Raw genomic sequence first — 18,744 nt, 5'->3', positions numbered from 1 at the left:
GAGGGCTGTAAAGGAGGGAAATGGGAAGTGATTTCTCATGGCAATGGGCTTTTGGGGGTGATGAAAATGTTCTAAAATTGATTATAGTGATGGATGTGCAACTTTGAACATACTAAAAGCCACTGAATTGTACATTTTAAGTGGGTGAGCTGTATGGTATGTGAATTATATTTCAATACAGCTTTTGTATGTATATCTAAAAAAATCAATTCTCACCTCTGGTCAGGTGATGCACACATCTCTGCATAATACTTTATCTTTGGTTCTGTCCCACTTGTCCGAAGGGTAGCAACACAGCCATTTTGAAAAGTAAATGTAATCATTTGGCTGTTTTTACTCACAGGCAGCACCTATGCAAAATGGCAACAACAGCTTAATTATACTTGGCATCTTTTTCATTTTCTTTCATTTTCAAGAACTGTAAAATATAGTCCACTTATATGAGGTATCTAAAGTCATCAAATTTATAGAAATAGAAATTAGAATGGCAGTTGCCAGGGCAGGGGGTATAGGGAGTTATTGTTTAAAGGATAGAGTGTTTCAGTTTAGCAAGATGAAAAAGTTCTAGAGCTCTGTCGCACAACAATGTAAAGATACTTAACACTACTGAACTATACACTTAAAAATGGTTAAGATAGTTAATTTTTATGTTATATTTTTTTAACCACAATTGAAAATTTAAAACATATTTTAAAAGAATTATAAAATACAAATGAAGATTACCTATATGTAATAATTCATAAACATACCATTTACTGAATAGTTAAGGCATTGGGTTATATACCTCACATGCATGATCTCTGGGCCTCAACAATAATCCTGCAAAGTAAGTATTACCGCCATTTTACAGACGAGGCTCAAAGAGAGTAAACAACCCGTTCAAGACAATCAATTAAGTAGTAGAACAAGATGCGGAAGCCAAGTTCCAAACTCCAAACTGCCTCTATATTTGCGAAGCATTTTCGCAGTTTATCAGTTGTCTCCAAAGAGGAGTGCATATATCCTGCATGTATTGGGGTGCAGAAAGAACTCTATTTTTTATAAAAATTAAAAAAAGAAGTGATGTTTTACTGACACTAAATATATGGATTAACACTGGTACTCTTGCTAGTCCACACATCCGTCTGTCGGGGCATCTCGAGGGGACTGTGAGGGTTGTACTAGGCCATAGGGGTTGACAGTGGTACCTTTCCTCAGCTGTCCTGAGCCATAAGTCCTGTCCTTGAGACCCCTCTCTTGGTCAGTACATTACCATACACCAGTGACTTAACACAGAGATCTTCCCTTCTTTTTCACCCACAGCCCATAAAGTAGCAAGTCCTTTCTATACTTTAACTCAACTTTATCCAGTTCTTTCCATCACTGCTCCTATATTGAATTCAGGCGACCAACACACCTCATCTAGACTGCTGACACAGTGTACTAACTGATCTTCCTGCCTGGAAGTTTGCCCCTCAAAACCCACTCATCATGCAGGCCATTCTTCTCACCTCATACTCCAGTTATAGACAACTACCTGTGGTTCTCTGAAAGAGAATATGCTTTTTCATCTCTGGACCTTGTACTTACTGTTCCCTTTGTCTGAAACACCCTCTGCTCCTCCTGCATCTGGCTAACTCCTAATCATACCTGGGAATTCAGTTCAGAACAGTTCTCTAGAAAGTCTTGCATAAGCCCCCAAAGTCTCTTCCATGACATCCTATGCATGCCTCCCCTGGTAGCACTTATCATTTTGTAAATTGCTATTTACTTGTCAGTTTCCCCACTAGACTTTTTCTTGAATGCAGTTTTTGTCATTGCTATATCCCTAGTGTACCTGTGCCTGTAGCACAGAAGGATTGTGATAAATGAATATACAGATGAACATCAATTAATCTGAAACATGGAAAAGAGAGAATTCAGGAAGGCTTTGACACTTACTATGCAACCTTGGGGATAACAGTGCTACCTAACTTACAAACTTGTTGTAAGAACCAGAAGAGAAGAGATGAAAAAGCACCCTGAATAATGAATATCATACACTTTAATGAGAATTAAGAGGGAAAAAAGCATTATACCAAAGGCTACTTGAGCACAGCAAACTAGAGAAATAAAAAGAAGCAAAACATGATTCTTCTCTTCCAGCAATTTTCTTTTTTTTTTTTTTTTATTTTTTATTTTTTTTTTTATTATACTTTAGGGTTTTAGGGTACATGTGCACAATGTGCAGGTTTGTTACATATGTATCCATGTGCCATGTTGATTTCCTGCACCCATTAACTCGTCATTTAGCATTAGGTGTATCTCCTAATGCTGTCCCTCCCCCCTCCCCCCACCCCAGCAATTTTCAAAGATAGAAAAATAGACCCATATATACTCATACACAGGATATCAACACCAGGAACTAATATTTGTTGATTGGATAAATATGCAAAAATGGAATATGGGTACTATTCTACACAATAAACTACAGATTTTGCAAAATACATTATGTCCCCAGAATCTTGAGACCACATCAGAACATTACAAATGGAAATTTGGGCTAATAATCATCACAACAACAATAACAAAATGAATATAATCAGCAATCTATGGCATTTCAGTATTTGTTGAGCAGCTACAACATAGGCAGCAACTTGGAGAGGCACAAAAGTACATCAGAAAGGAACATACCATGTACAACACAATGATGACATAAAACAGAAAGTAATAGGAGGAAGGCACACTATGTAATGAAACCTCAAGAGGAAGGTATCTGATTATGAGGCCTAGAGGTCATGTGGAACAGGTGATATTTGCCTTAAGTCTTATAGTGGCTGAGGTATGAGCCTGTAGAAATTGGAAAAATGGGTAAACTAAGGAAACAACTGGACCAAAAATGCAGAAATTTTAAAAAAATGTACACATGTAGGTAAGTAAGTAAGTTGTTCTATTTGGCTGGAGGTATAGGGAATAAGGTTGGAAAAGGAAGTTAGAAAGATGTATGGCTTTGAAATTATAGGCTTTTACAGTTATTTTCAACATTATCTGGCATCATTGCCCATTTTCTCTTTTTCTTTTTCTCTCTCTGCCCCCACCTCCATTCCACACATCTTACCCTGAGGGTAGTATACATGATTATTTGGGAAGTGATAAGGATAGGATCAAAGTCAGAGAGACAAGTTAGCAGACTGAAAAATGCTCTGGAGCAAAACAATGGGTTCTAGTCTTAATGAAACTCACAGGCCTGAAGTTTCACCATTTTATTATAGTATTGATGTAGGTGAACCCCCAAACTGGGACTCAGCCCAGGAGGGTTCTTGGCTTCACACAGGAAAGAATTCAAGAATGAATCAACAGAGTAAAGTAAAAGGAAAGCAGCTGCTGGGCGTGGTGGCTCATGCCTGTAATCCTAGCATTTTGGGAGGCCAAGGCAGGCAGATCACTTGAGGTCAGGAGTTCAAGACCAGCCTGGCCAACATGGTGAAACTCTGTCTCTACTAAAAATACAAAAATTAGTCAGGCGTGGTGACATGCTTCTGTAGTCCCAGCTACTCAGGAGGCTGAGGCAGGAGAATCAGTTGAACCTGGGAGGCAGAGGTTGCAGTAAGCTGAGATCATGCCACTGCACTCCAGCCTGGTAGACAGAGCGAGACACCGTCTCAAGAAAAAAAAAAAAAAAAAAAGGAAAGCCATTTTATCAGAGCCACAAAGTACAGGAAAATGGCTGCTTCATAGGCAGAGTAGCACTATGGATTGCTGGCTAGCTATATTAGAGCTTCTCCTTAATTAAATGCTAAATAAGGGGCAAGTTATTCACAAATTTTCTAGAAAAAGTGTGAGCAGTTCTTGGAACCAAGGGTTCCTCCCCGTTTAAACCATATAAAGTAACTTCTGGGTGTTGCCATGGCATCTGTAAGCTGTCATGGTGTTGGTGGGGGTGTCTTTTAGCATGCTAATGTATTATAATTAGCATATAATGAGCAGTGAGGGGAACTAGAGGTTGCTTTTGTTGCCATCTTGGTTTTAGCTGATTTTGGCTGGTTTCTTTACTGCATCCTGTTTTGACCAGATCCTGTTTTGATCAGTGGGATCATGACCAGTGCTTGGAAAACAAGTCCTGCTGATCTCCTATTTCAGTATGAATTATTACAAACTGTTAAAAACTTTTTTTTTTTTTTTTTTAAGTATTTACAGGAGCTTCCAGCTTGGTAAACACGTGGACTTGCTGGGAGGCCCCAGGCCCCAACCCCACCCCTAGTACCTTGCCCTATACATCTCTTCCATCTGGCTGTTCCAGAATTGTCACCTTTATAATAAACTGGTAAACATGAGGAAACTGGATTGAATCTCATGTGAAATCTGTCCTGCCTCTGGACTTTTTGGTGACATAAGCCATGAAATTTTCTAAATTGTTTGGAAAAAAAAAAGGTACTTACTGATTTCTTATTAGGCTGGCTACTGTCATATCCAGTGGTAACGTCCCGTACATGCAATATAGCAAATGTTCCACAAAATTTTGGATATTCTTTTGGAGAATCAAAATTACGAAGCCTTTCAAATATACTTTTGATGGTAGGTGGTTCATAACACAAGAAATAGGAAGTTTTCGAAATATGATAACCATATCTGTGCAAAGATTCAAAGTGCTAAAATTAGATTTCAGATAACTCTTTAAAAAAGCATATATTAAAGAAGATCAGCCTACTACAGTATTTTATAGAAAGTGGCAGTCCTTAATTCACATAATTTTAATACTTTTAAAAAAAGGATCGACTATTCTTCAGAAACAAATTTAGAAAACGAAAGGTAGGACAATAAAAGAAAAATCTAGCATGTGAAATTCATAATAGTAGAACTTACTTTTCATAAACCTTAACCAGTTGCTGTTTCAATGTTATATTCATGGTTTCCAGGTAAGATGCCATCTCAGCAACCACAACAGCTGCACTCACCCCATCTTTATCCAAAACTGAAGTTCCACAGAGAAAACCTGAGGATTGAAAACCATCACTAGAAAAGAGGAAAACTTAAGCCTATAATTTCAATAGTTTTACATTTCTTCAGAAGGACCAGGAAATTTAAAAGCCTAGTAGTAGATGAAATTCATCAATACTGAGTGAATTTAGGGGACACTTTCGTTCTTTTCTTTTCTGATAAGAAATGTATCTACATATTTCTCATTCTCTGTAGTTTTTACAACTCAAAATATGAAACCAGAACACAAAAAACTCCTCCTACAGAATTACATTTTTAAAAATTATCAATCAAATTTCAAAGATTTTAATATTTACTACATACCAATAGACTCTTCGAATGCAAAAAGGACTTCTTTCCCATTTTCCAGGAGGTCTATTATCCTACTTCCAATCCATTTAAAACCTGGTAATGTTTCCTGAAATGCAGAGGAGGCCACTCTAGTTAAGTGACTGTCTCACAAATACCCATTAGAGAAAAATCTGCCACTACATGCACACAACATTCATATAATGATCTTTACTATAGTCTTCAGTCCACAAAGATTTATAAAGAGTAGCAGACATATAGTAATAAAGTGCCATAAATACACACACTGCTACTACTAATGACCTACTATTTATAGATTATAGTACTAGGTGATTTACACAAAATATAAACCAGCATTTATAAGTGGTGCTTCATATAGTCACAAAGTAACATGAATAAGCACATACACTATGATCACCTACTATTAAGGACTGAACCAGGTGCTTTACATTATCTTTTTTTTTTTTTTTTTTTGAGACGGAGTCTCCCTCTGTCACCCAGGCTGGAGTGCAGTGGTGCAATTTTAGCTTACTGCAACCTCCGTCTCTCAGGTTCAAGCGATTCTCCTGTCTCAGCCTCCTGAGTGGCTGGGATTACAGGTGCACCGCCACGCCCAGCTAATTTTTGTACTTTTAGTAGAGACAGGGTTTCACCATGTTGGTCAGGCTGGTCTTGAACCCCTGACCTCGTGATCCACCTGCCTCAGCCTCCCAAAGTGCTGGGATTACAGGCGTGAGCCACCACATCTGGCCCCATTATCTTTTTTTAATGCTCAAAAACACTATTGCTGAAACACAGGCTTGAAAGATAAGTCAATCTGTCCAAAATTATACTGCATATAAGAGATGGAGTCAAGATTCAATTTCAAGTTTCTGCTTCTCAGAAACTGTCCTTTAAGCTATATTATAACCACTAATATAAGAGTGCCTATGAAAGTTGGTGGATTTACTCTCCCTGAGTAATCAATCAAAGGTCATGAAGCTTTTTAGAGATGCACTTTCAATATTAGCATAACATAAGCTTGAACCAAGTGTACCTTCTCATAACACTATGTCCTAACTATTAATAAAACCACCAAGACAGTTACTAAGTACTTCTTTAAATAATTAGATTGGAGGACTTTTCATCTAATGAGCTACTGTTCACTTTAAAGACACAGAAAGAGTTTTAGAGTCAACAGAAAGAATATGTGATACACCCTAATACTAAAGCTCACCATTACTAACTTGTTTCCTAATTCACCTTTCTACCTCCTTACTACAAAATAAAAATTAAAAAGTCAAAAACCTCCCTGCCACAACAAAAACAAGCAAATAAAATTATAATAGTGGTCTTTAGAATTGTTCTTTTTTCTCTTTTGTGCCCATTATACTTCTTCTTGCTAAAGACATAAACTAGGAGAACATCAGAATCTTGGGCGTGAATAAACTTTCAGTATCTTCTATTTTGCTATTTGTGTTTTAGAAAGTACAAGGTTGAAAGCTCTATTTCATAAAGCCAGGTACAATTTTCTTTTACTCAGTCAATTAGTGTTAAGACCTGTAGCCTGACTATGGCTCAAGAAAAATGCCCAGGGACATTTTCACTGATATTTGGCAAAGATGGCAGAGAAAAAGCAACTTAGTTCCCATAGCTGCAAAAATGGTCAGCTTAAGGGTCTTAAGGTCATAAGGTTAATGATCTGGGCTGAGAGAGAGCCACTGCTTGTTTTTTTTGGATGTAGGATCATTGGGTCTTACTATGCAATTTAGAAGACTACTTGAAGTTCCTTAAGACCATGCTTGAAGAGCCTAAACAAGGGGTTGATGACACCCACAACTTTTTGGAGAGAAGTCTAAGTTACTGATGGGGTCACCAGGAGCTATAATTTCCCTGTCCGAAAACCAGATATTTGTTGTATGGAATAATAAGTATTAATGTAATTTTTAAAGAATATCTTATCTTAGTCCCAGAAATTCATATATAGTACTGGATGAATTTTGGCTCAAGGTGTCTAAATTATCAAAAGAGACTGAACAAGTGTTAACAGAATTAGAAAAATAAGCGAATTACAAATGAAATCAATGAAAGTCAGTTTTGGTGGGGAGATGTCATTAACATACAGAAATAGGTTTTACAAAGTAGCCCACAGATATTATCGATTCTTACTTCAAAATGAAATCCTTCTTTAAGCGCAATTGCCTTCAAAATTTTAGAAGAGACTGTGGTGGCTAACATATAAACGTTTTTCACATCAGCATTTCTTGATTTATTTTTCTTCCAGCAATCAAACATCCACCATCCAAACAAAGCTGCCAACTCATTCCCTGTGAAAACTTTCCAACAACCACTGTAGAGAGAAGGAAAACACAATGTCAAGACCTTTCTTCTCATTAAAACTTCTTGACTCCAAGGCCCACAAATTACCATCCTTCAGTTAGGAAAAATCAAAAACTATCATATGGAATTTTTGAGAAAACATTTATTACTACTTCTTTTCTAACTGACCAGGGGTGATTTTACGGTAGGAACGGTACAACGTCTTTTGGAAAATTATTGTATTATTACATTTATTCTTTTACTTAATGAGAGAAAAAATTATGATAAATAGTTAAGCCTTTCTATTTAAGGACATTTGTCACATTATAATGGTAAAAATACACAGCAGCCGAGAGGACTAAGATTAGGAAATGGGTGGCTCACGACTGTAATCGCAGCACTTTGGGAGGCCAAGGTGGGAGGATCACCTGAGGTCAGGAGTTCGAGATCAGCCTGACTAACATGGCAAAACCCCATCTCTACTAAAAATACAAAATTAGCCAGGCGTGGTGGCACATGCCTGTAGTCCCAACTACTTGGGAGGCTGAGGCAGGAGAATCGCTTGAACCTGGGAGGCAGAGGCTGCAGTGAGCCAAGATAGCACCATTGCACTCCACTCCAGCCTAAGCAACAAGAGCGAAACTCTGTCTCAAAAAAAAAAAAAAAAAAAGAAAAAAAAAAAGGTTAGGAAATAACTACATCATAAAGTGATCTGTTGGGATATTATGTCTTTGTAAAAATTAATATTTTCAAAAAATATATAAAGTCAGGGGAAAATGCTCACACTGTAAGCATTACACTTAAGCATTACACTGTAAACATTTTTTGAAGCATTTTGTACAATTAAAGTGGAAAATAATCAAGATATAAAACTATGATCATAATTTAATAAAAACAAATATATCCTTAAATATTTCAATTAAAAAGACAGGAAAGAATTGTCAAAGTGTCAACTTAGGTGGTTATTTCTGGATAATGGATTTATAGGAAATTTATGTTCTTTTCTTATCTTTTCATTATTTTCAATGAGCCTGTAAGACTTAAAATACATTGCTTTTCAAAGTTCAAGCTTTTAATCAAATAACAGATTCTACATACTTCTCCTGAAGTTCTGCTGCTGCCAGTCTGTCTGCATCGGGATCTGTGGCTAGCACTATCCGGGCATTTTCTTTCTCTGCCAGTCTCAGGGAAAGTTCCTGAAACAGTGACCCAAAAAGCTGGATTGTACTGAAGAACCTAAGTTCAATGTTAACGTTCCTGTATGTAGGCACAATGTTAGTGATAGGAATTTTAGAAGGCATAGAATTCAGCTACGTTTAAAATAAGAAGCCAAAAGTAGGGACACCCACCATAGACATTTCAAACAAAACACAGCCTATGACTCCAATACAATTAAAAAATGTAAACTACAGTCCTTTCTGCTTTTGTAAATAATCTTTGAATTGTCAATGAGTTCTATCTATTCTGATGGTTTAATAAACTAATAATAATTTAAATATTAAAAAAATACCAGCACAGATTCTCCTTCTTCAGGATTTGGACATTTAACAGTAGAAAAGTCTGGATCAGGATCTTTTTGTTCTGGTACTGGAATTGGAGGCTTAAAACCAAACACTTTAAAAGCCAACTGCACATAGTCATGTCCAACCCCATGAAAAGATGTGTGCACAAATTTCAAGGTGGTCTTCGAGTTTAACTCCCTGTAAAGGAAAATCAACATAAGATCATGATTACAAAACTTACCTTTGATATAATTAAAAACAATCAAATTCTAAAAAATGTGATTAAAGCCTTCAGCAGAGGTCTAAGATACTCAAACAAATCAAGAGTATTAACTTAAAGATCAAGAGTTTTAATTCAACAGCATTCTCCCTTTGTGGCTCAACTTCCTGACCTGGACAGCTGCCTTCCATATGCTGTGCCAATACCCTGAACAAGCTAAGCTTGTATCATCTAAGTAAGTATTATCTCTCACTAGACCATCACAAACACTTCCTAACTGGTCTTTCTCGCTTGCCAGTAGACTCCCCATTTCTTCATTTCCAGTTTAGATTGCAAGGTACCTAATTATATTCACCTTCTTATATGTCACTCTAGCTACTTTGAGCCTCCAATACCCCAAACCTTGTTGAACCCAAATGTGTACCTTTTCCAGGCTTGCACCAAAATAGTTGAATATTGCTAGAATAAATCTCACAGAAGGATTGAACAGCTTCACTCTGAATGGATACTCAATACTGTCAGGCAATCCTACTTTGTTACCCAAAAAGCTTACTTTTTTACTCTCCAAGATGGTGACTTAATTAGTACCTTCTCTTCTCTCCTTATTCCTTTCCTCCCCCTTCACCTCATACATCATTGAGACACAGAGCCATTTGATGGGAACTTCCTAATCATCCCACACCAAACCGACAACCTATATTTTTTCCTTCTTCCATCTGATATAATGAGGAAACGTTCTTTGTATCAAAGGTCAACCCCTCCACTTCTGCTCTGGTCCCCATCAATTCTCACTTGAGAACTTTAGTACGTGGATAATTCTCTCTCGCTGGCATCATTTCCATTAGCATCTAGTCTCTGTTTCTTTGGTCTTTTCCACAGCAAAACTTTCTACATCCTAACCTACCATTTACTAACTATTCCCCATAAAAAATACAATTTATTATAAGATAAATAATAAAAATAAAATGTTATGACAATTTTCAAACATATGCATAGGAAGACAGAATATCTAACACCATATACCCATTACCTCACTTCAATGTTTCCATAGTCTGTCAATCTAGTCTTGTTTATTCAAGATATATTACTTTACAAGAAAATGCTTCAGTATTTAAAAACATAACCATATTATCATCATTACATCTAACAAAATCAACAATAATTTCTTTCCTCTAATACCCTATCTGTGTTCAAATTTTCCCCAAGTGTCTCAAAAATACTTTTAACACTTGTTTTACTTGAAGCAGGACCTGAATGAGGTTCCATATAATTTGATTGCTATGCCTCTCAAGTCTCTTTTAATCTATAAATGTTCCTCCCTTCCTTCCCCAACCCAAATGTCATTTATTGAAGAAACTGGCCCATTTGTCCTGTAGAATTTCCCATATCTCCAATATGTAGACTGCATCCTTTTGGTATTAACATGCTCTTCTATCCTATTTTTTCTGTAGATAGCCAGCTGCATTTAGAGGTAACATTAGATTCAGTTTCATTTCTTTGGGCAAGAATAGGTGCTGTGTATTTTCTATTGACTCACAGGTGGAAGCACACAATTTCTACTCTACTTTTAATGCTGTTAAACTAAGATTCACCAGTGTCAGCCTAATCCTTCCATCAAAAAACCTCCCATCAACATTTCACCTATGGGTCTTAGCAGCCCTTGATGAGAATTACCTAGATATATTATTTATTACAGGTCACAACATAGTGATTTTGAAAATTCTATTATTCCTTCTGCATTTATTGTATTTTTCTTTTAAAAATAATGATCCTTCATCAACCATTTGATTAGTCCTAAAATTCAGTTCATATAGAAAAGGCAGAAAAAATTAAGATAAAGTTTCAAACATTTATTGATTTTCAGAAGGAAAATGTAGAATTTATCAAATTTCAGCATGTGTGATTTTTAGTCCAGCAATTCCCAAAGGTGACCAATAAAGTGCTTTTTTAGTACTACTAACAGTCATGGGCTTTTTATGTTTAATGTTTTAATTCACTGAGGTGATTATTCTTTTTGATGCCCAACTATCCAAACTTTGGTCAGTGGGAGTCCCTTCAAGTTGGCTCCCAGATCCTTTTGATATGACTCCAGTATCTTTGAAAGCTAGCCCGCTTTATGGCAAGGAAAACAAAGGTATCTCAGCCTCATTTAGTACATTTTCTGCCCCAGTCCTTGATGAGAATCAATTTCTCCAATGAGCCCTGGTTCCTTTTACTAGGAAATGGTATTTAGAAACCACAATCTGGGCTTTAGGGGTAGGCATAGGCCTTTTTAGTAACAGAACTGGTATTTTAGCATTTTAGGTAAATAAAACGTATTTCAAATTCAAATTTAAAATTATAATTTTAAAATTATTTTATTTGATTTTATATCTGTCTCTCTTAAACTAAAATCTTAGATCCTAGTGACATTAACATAATTACCCATTTGTTTTATAATATATATGTGTACATCTATATATTTATTTATATCTACATCTGTAAAACCATCAATATTACCACTAACAGTACAGCTATCAAATACAATTTGAGGTTTCTTTGTAGTTCTTTATCCTTAGGACATATTCCACTAGAAATGTATAGTTAATAACTGTAAAGTCACTTGAAATAATTCTTCTCTGTGTAATTATGCCTTCAGCTTGATAAATAGTTAGGTTCACTTGTTAATTTGCTTTTGCCCATACACTCTTTAAAAAACAAAAATATAAATATGAAAAGACAGAAAGGATAAAAAAGGAATCAAATTCTTTTTAGATTGATTACAGCTGGTAGCATTTAGCTAGTATTACCGTCACTTATCATTTTAGACGGAGAAGCAAACAATTGATAGCTTGATGGGTATACTTTTGAAATTAAAATAAAGTTGAGAAAAAGCTAAAATTATTTTGTAGGATAGGAAAAATACACTCAGTTAGCCAGGATTCTTCCTAGCAATAGTGTTAGCTATTTACAGAAGAGTTACAGAGATAATTATGGAAATACGGAAATGGTTAAGGAAAAATAAAATCTTAAAAGAAACATACTGATCTAACACAGAGGAAATACATATATTTAAGTATAACTTGTTTAACAGCTTTATTGAGATATAATTCATATACCATATAATTCACCCATTTAAAGTGTGCAATTCAATGGCTTTCTCTATATTCATAGAGTTGTTCAACCATGACTATGATCAATTTTAGAACATTCTCATTACTCCTGAAAGAAACTCTAGGCTGGGCATGGTAGCTCACACCTGTAACCCCAGCACTTTGGGAGGCTGAGGCAGGTGGATCACCGGAGGTCAGGAGTTCGAGACCAGCCTGGCCAACATCATGAAACCTTGTCTCTACTAAAACTACAAAAATTAGCCAGGCATGGTAGTGGTTGCTTGTAGTCCCAGCTACTTCGGAGGCTGAGGCAGGAGAATTGCTTGAACCCAGGAGGCAGAGGTTGCAGTGAGCCAAGATCGCGCCACTGCACTCCAGCCTGGGTGACAAGAGCGAGACTCTGTCTCAAAAAAAAGGAAAGAAAGAAAGAGAGAAAGAGAGAGAGAGAGAAAGAGAGAGAGAGAGAAAGAAAGAAACTAACTCTATAACCTATAGCTTCCAGCCCCCAACCCTTTCATTCCTTCCAGCCACAAGTAACCTCTAATCTATTTCTGTCTCTATAGATTTGCCTATTCTATATATGTCATATAAATGGAATCATACAATATGTGGTTCTTTGTGACTGGCTTCTTTCACTTAGCATGATGTTTTCAAGGTTTATCCATGTTGTAGTATGTAAGTACTTCATTTATTTTTATTGCTGAATAATATTTCATTGTATGGATATACCACATTTTATTTATCCATTCATTAGTTAATGGTTACTTGGGTTATTTCCACTCTTTGACTCTTAATAAGTACTATTTATCTATAATTTTAATCTAATAAATAGACAACACTTTTTATCACTTTTTCTTCTCCTCATTCTTTAATGTTATTCTGAAGTAGTATTATCTGATATTCTCACTTGGATACCTGTAAAAACAGATCTTTTTCAGATCTTCCATGTATCTCCTGCAAATGTCCTGCAGAGGGTCTCTCTTCAGCGGGCTGGTATCCACTAAATTATCATTCCAGGAACCATTCCAGGGTTCCACACATTCTTCTATACATTTTAGAATTTCTTTATCATGAGGAGACGTGATCTGAGCACCAGTTTCCCAGTAAACCTAGATGATAAGTAAATATAACCATAATTACTTAAAATGCTTGCCAGATCTTTTCTTACCTATAGTAGAGATCTTCAGCTTTATTAAAAAGCATATCAAATTGAGGCCAGGTGCAGTGGCTCACGCCTGTAATCTCAGCACTTTGGGAGGCTGAGGCGGGCAGATCACGAGGTCAGCAGATCGAGACCATCCTGGCTAACGTGGTGAAACCCCATCTCTACTAAAAATACAAAAAATTAGCCGGGCGTGTTGGCGGGCGCCTGTAGCCTGTAATCCCAGCACTTTGGGAGGCCGAGGCGGGCGGATCACAAGGTCAGGAGATCGAGACCATCCTGGCTAACACGGTGAAACCCCGTCTCTACTAAAAATACAAAAAATTAGCCGGGCGTGTTGGCGGGTGCCTGTAGTCCCAGCTACTTGGGAGACTGAGGCAGGAGAATGGCGTGAACCCAGGAGGCAGAGCTTGCAGTGAGCCGAGATCGTGCCACTGCACTCCAGCCTGGGGGACAGAGCGAGACTCCGTCTCAAAAAAAAAAAAAAAAAATTAGCCAGGTGTGGTGGCGGGCGCCTGTAGTCTTAGCTACTTGGGAGGCTGAGGCAGGAGAATGGCATTAACCCTGGAGGCAGAGCTTGCAGTGAGCTGAGATCGCGCCACTGCACTCCAGCTTGTGCGAAAGAGTGCGACTCTATCTCAAAAAAATAAATAAATAAAAATAAAAATAAAAATAAAGCATATCAAATTGATCAAGTAAAAGATGTCAACATAGGAGGACTAATTTAATAAATATTAAAAGATATAGATAGGAATGACTCTACAGGGACTCTTCAATCAAATGATTATATGTGATTTTCTTTTAGAAGTATACCTTAATAACAATATGAGTAAAATACAAGCAGGGCTAATTATTATGATAACATTATAATATGCATACGCCACAGTGTCCAATTATACTCTTAAACCTATAACTATCTACTAAAGATAATCCAAGAAACCACAGAATATTCCCTAAAACTTGATACTATTTAACTTAACATTATAAAGTAGTTATATTATGTGATATAGAAAAAAGTCATCTTTCTATTATAAAGTAGAATTTATATCATATCAAATATAGTTTATTAACAATTAACGTGTTAATTATCCATATAAATTTCAATGAGCTTTCAGTTTGTCAAGTAGTCTGATCAATAAGACATTAGGAACAGTTACCAAAAAAAGCATGAAAATGTAATTCTATTAATTTATAGGATTTCAAATTTGGAAGGTTAGAGAATATCTATGGTGACTTCTACCATGTATATGACACAAATCCCCTCTATTGCATCCTGAATGAAGGAAAGAAGAATACATTTGAATCTGTACTATGTACTAATCTCTATGCAAAGAATATGGTTAACCAGATGACCTAAAAACCTGTTCTCTATAAACACCTCAAAATGCTACATAAAACAGAGAAAACATTATCTTAAATGCACAGCATAATTCACAAGAGGAAAGGGACAACTCCAGGCAGTGAGAAAAAAATAATTAAAAAGCAGAATGATAAGCCTGTGGGACTGATATTGTGGTTACCTGGGGTTTGAGAACTGTCCATTTATCTGGTTCTTGGATTGTAATGCCCATGTGCAAGGTAGGGAGTTGGAACTGAGACCCCCAAATAAAAATGGCATCCTTGAAGCATTTCACTCTCAGTGAAAGTGCAGAATAGAAAAAGTCCTGTCCACTATTATAGAGATCATGAGGAAGCATGTCTCTTCTTGAGTTCTGGGTAATTAAAAAAATTTTCAAATCCAAGGTCTGCACTTAAGTTATTTTAGGATGAGAAACAATAAATTAACACAGAAACTGCCCCCAGTCAGTGAAACCCTTGAGGTTCTAGCAGAATTTTTAAAACAAACAAAAAACCCAGAATGTTTAAAACAAACAAAACTGTTCTGGAGGGATGCTCCCACATTTCAAGCCACAAAAAAGATTCTCTCCGTAAGTCCTGAAAGCTCACATGAAAATTTATAAAACATAAGAAAAAAAATCCTATTCTTTCTCTCTGTCCCCTTCTCCTTGCCTTGTCTGTGGACGTGATGCCTAGAGGTACAGCAACCACCCTGTGATGACCATGCTTGAGGGTAAGGCCAGAAAAACTGCAGAGAAACAAAGCCTGACATCATGGAGCAACAGAACCATGTCTCTGGCCACCTACCTCTGGACGTTTTGTTACGTGAGAAAAATGAACTCCTATCAGCTTAAGCCGCTTTTGTTGGTTTTACTTAATCTGCACCAGAAAGCATTCCTATCTGATATAGTAACATAAAAATTCATGCAACAAAATATGTCCAGGAATAAACATTAAAAAATATGTGAAAAATCTAGTTTAAAAAAACGTTTTGGTCAGCTTACTCCTTTCTGCCCATGGATGCTGCTGAGGAAGCATCATTAAAGTCTTTCCTCCCCTCTGCTGTCATGTCTAAGTCAGAGTCTCCTAAAGAGCCTGAACAACTGAGGAAGCTCTTTATTGGAGGGTTGAGCTTTGAAACAACCGATGAGAGCCTGAGGAGCCATTTTGAGCAATGGGAATGCTCACGAACTGTGTGGTAATGAGAGGCCCAAACACCAAGTGCTCCAGGGGCTTTGGGTTTGTCACATATACCACTGTGGAGGAGGTGGATGCAGCCATGAATGCAGGGCCACACAAGGTGGATGGAAGAGTTGTGGAACCAAAGAGAGCTGTTTCAAGAGAAGATTCTCAAAGACCAGGTGCCCACTTAACTGTGAAAAAGACATTTGTTGGTAGCATTAAAGAAGACACTGAAGAACATCACCTAAGAGATTATTTTGAACAGTATGGAAAAAAAATGAAGTGACTGTAATCATGACTGACCAAGGCAGTGGCAAGAACCTTGGATGACCATGACTCCGTGGATAAGATTGTCATTCAGAGATACCACACTGTGAATGGCACAACTGTGAAGTTAGGAAAGCCTTGTCAAAGCAAGAAGAGATGGCTGGTGCTTCATCCAGCCAAAGAGATCGAAGTGGCTCTGGAAACTTTGGTCGTGGTCGTGGAGGTGGTTTTGGTGGGAAGGACAACTTTGGTTGTGGAGGAAACTTCAGTGGTTGTGGTGGCTTTGGTGGCAGCCATGGTGGTGGTGGATATGGTGGCAGTGGGGATGGCTATAACGGATTTGGTAATGATGGAAGCAATTTTGGAGGTGGTGGAAGCTACAGTGATTTTGGGTGGGTGGATCACCTGAGGTCAGGAGTTCGAGAGCAGCCTGGCTAATGTGACAAAACCCCATCTCTACTAAAAATACAAAAATTAGCCGGGCGTGGTGGCATACACCTGTAGTCCCAGCTACTCGGGAGGCTGCGGCAGGAGAATTGCTTGAACCCGGGAGGCAGAGCTTGCAGTGAGCCGAGCTCTCGCCACTGCACTCCAGCCTGGGCAACAGAGCGAGACTCCATCTCAAAAAAAAAAAAACAAAAAAAAATTTGGACCCATGAAGGGAAGAAACTTTGGAGGCAGAAGCTCTGGCCCCTATGGTGGTAGAGGCCGATACTTTACTAATTATGAAACCAAGGTGGCTATGGTGGTTCCAATAGCAGCAGTAGCTATGGCAGCAGCAGCAGATTTTAATTACTGCCAGGAAACAAAGCTTAGCATGAGAGGAGAGCCAAAGAAGTGACAGGGAAGCTATAGGTTACAACAGATCTGTGAACTCAGCCAAGCACAGTGGTGGCAGGGCCTAGCTGCAACAAAGAAGACATATTTTAGACAAATACTCATGTGTATGGGCAAAAAACTCAAGGACTGTACTTGTGACAAATTGTATAACAAGTTATTTTAGTTCCCGTTCTGTGGAAAGTGCAAAGCATTCCAACAAAGAGTTTTAATATGGATTTTTTTTTGCACCCATGCTGTTGATTGCTAAATGTAATGGTCTGATCATGATGCTGAATAAATGTGTCTTTTTTTTTTTTTTTAATGTGCTGTGTAAAGTTAGTCTACTCTGAAGCCATCTTGGTAAATTTCCCCAACAGTGTGAAGTTAGAATTCCTTCAGGGTGATGCCAGGTTCTATTTGGAGTTTATGTAGAACTTGCTTGGGTAGATAAATCATTGTCTTCAGAAACCTTGGTGTAGTTGAACTGATAATTACTGTTGTGACCTGAACTTCACCATTAAAAGGGATTACCCAAGCAAAATCATGGAATTATTGGTTATAAAAATGATTGTTGACACATACTATGCAATATATCTTAATTGAATAATGTTACCAGATAAAATTATAAATGGGAATGAAGCTTGGGTATCATCCATTATCATGTGTAATCAATAAATGATTTAATTATCTTGGAAAACATGTTTAAGATGCTACTAAAGAATCTAAAAGAAGTCTTGAAAGAACAGAAAGACACACCCTATTCTTGAATAGGGAGACTCAATTATTAAAATATCGAGCCTCTCTAAATTAATATATAAATAAAATATGATACCAATACAAATGCCAAAATAACTTGTTTTCAAATGGGAAAAATACCATAATATCATGCATGGAAAAATATCATAAATAAAGTCAAGAAGACTGGGAGGAAATGTCTGCAAAACAGATGGCCAAGAGCTACTTTTTACATTTAAAGAGTTCCCATAAATCAATAAGAAACAGCAAAAGAATAATGAGCAAATAGTTTAACAGACGAAAAACTATAAAACTCCTAGAAGATATGATGAGAGGAAGTCTAGAGGATCTTGGGTTTGGCAATAACTTTTTTTTTTTTCAGACGGAGTTTTGCTCTTGTTGCCTAGGCTGGAGTGCAATGGCGCAGTCTCGGCTCACTGCAACCTCCGCCTCCCAGGTTCAAGCGATTCTCCTTCCTCAGACTCCCGAGTAGCTGGGATTACAGGTGCCTGCCACCATGCCCAGCTAATTTTTTTTTTTTTGTATTTTTAGAAGAGATGGGGTTTCACCATGTTAACCAGGCTGGTCTCAAACTCCTGACCTCAGGCAATCCACCCGCCTTGGTCTCCCAAAGTGCTGGGATTACAGGTGTGAGCCACTGTGCCCAGCCGGCAATAACTTTTTAGGTACACCACCAAAGGCATGATCCATGAAAGAAAGAATTGATAAGCTGGATTTAAAATGAAAATAAAATTTTCTGCTCTGCAAAAGGCACTGCCAAGTGAATAAAAAGACATGCCAGACTGGGAGAAATATTTGCGAAAGATGTATCTGAAAAAGGACTGTTATCCAAAATATATAAAGAATTCTTAAAATTCAACAATA

The 18,744-nt window shown here is 37.3% G+C and overlaps 1 protein-coding gene and 1 pseudogene across 1 annotated transcript in view; one reads left to right on the top strand and one right to left on the bottom strand.

Moving 5' to 3' along the window:
• The window catches only part of PGM2L1 (phosphoglucomutase 2 like 1), a 67,811-nt gene that overhangs the window by 7,920 nt on the left and 41,147 nt on the right, over positions 1-18,744 (bottom strand). The window contains exons 6-13 of the mRNA XM_030828950.1: positions 13,272-13,465; positions 9,053-9,242; positions 8,641-8,738; positions 7,393-7,573; positions 5,260-5,353; positions 4,822-4,951; positions 4,398-4,587; positions 217-350 (exon numbers count right to left, since the gene is read on the bottom strand). Of these exons, the coding sequence (XP_030684810.1) occupies positions 217-350; positions 4,398-4,587; positions 4,822-4,951; positions 5,260-5,353; positions 7,393-7,573; positions 8,641-8,738; positions 9,053-9,242; positions 13,272-13,465 (1,211 nt within the window). The remainder of the gene's footprint in view (positions 1-216; positions 351-4,397; positions 4,588-4,821; positions 4,952-5,259; positions 5,354-7,392; positions 7,574-8,640; positions 8,739-9,052; positions 9,243-13,271; positions 13,466-18,744) is intronic.
• LOC115838579 lies at positions 15,924-17,351 on the top strand (annotated as a pseudogene).

The sequence above is a fragment of the Nomascus leucogenys genome, chromosome 15, assembly GCF_006542625.1.
Source record: "Nomascus leucogenys isolate Asia chromosome 15, Asia_NLE_v1, whole genome shotgun sequence".
Lineage (NCBI taxonomy): Eukaryota > Metazoa > Chordata > Mammalia > Primates > Hylobatidae > Nomascus > Nomascus leucogenys.
Note: the sequence above shows the minus strand (reverse complement) of the source record. Positions and strands in the feature narration are given on the sequence as shown.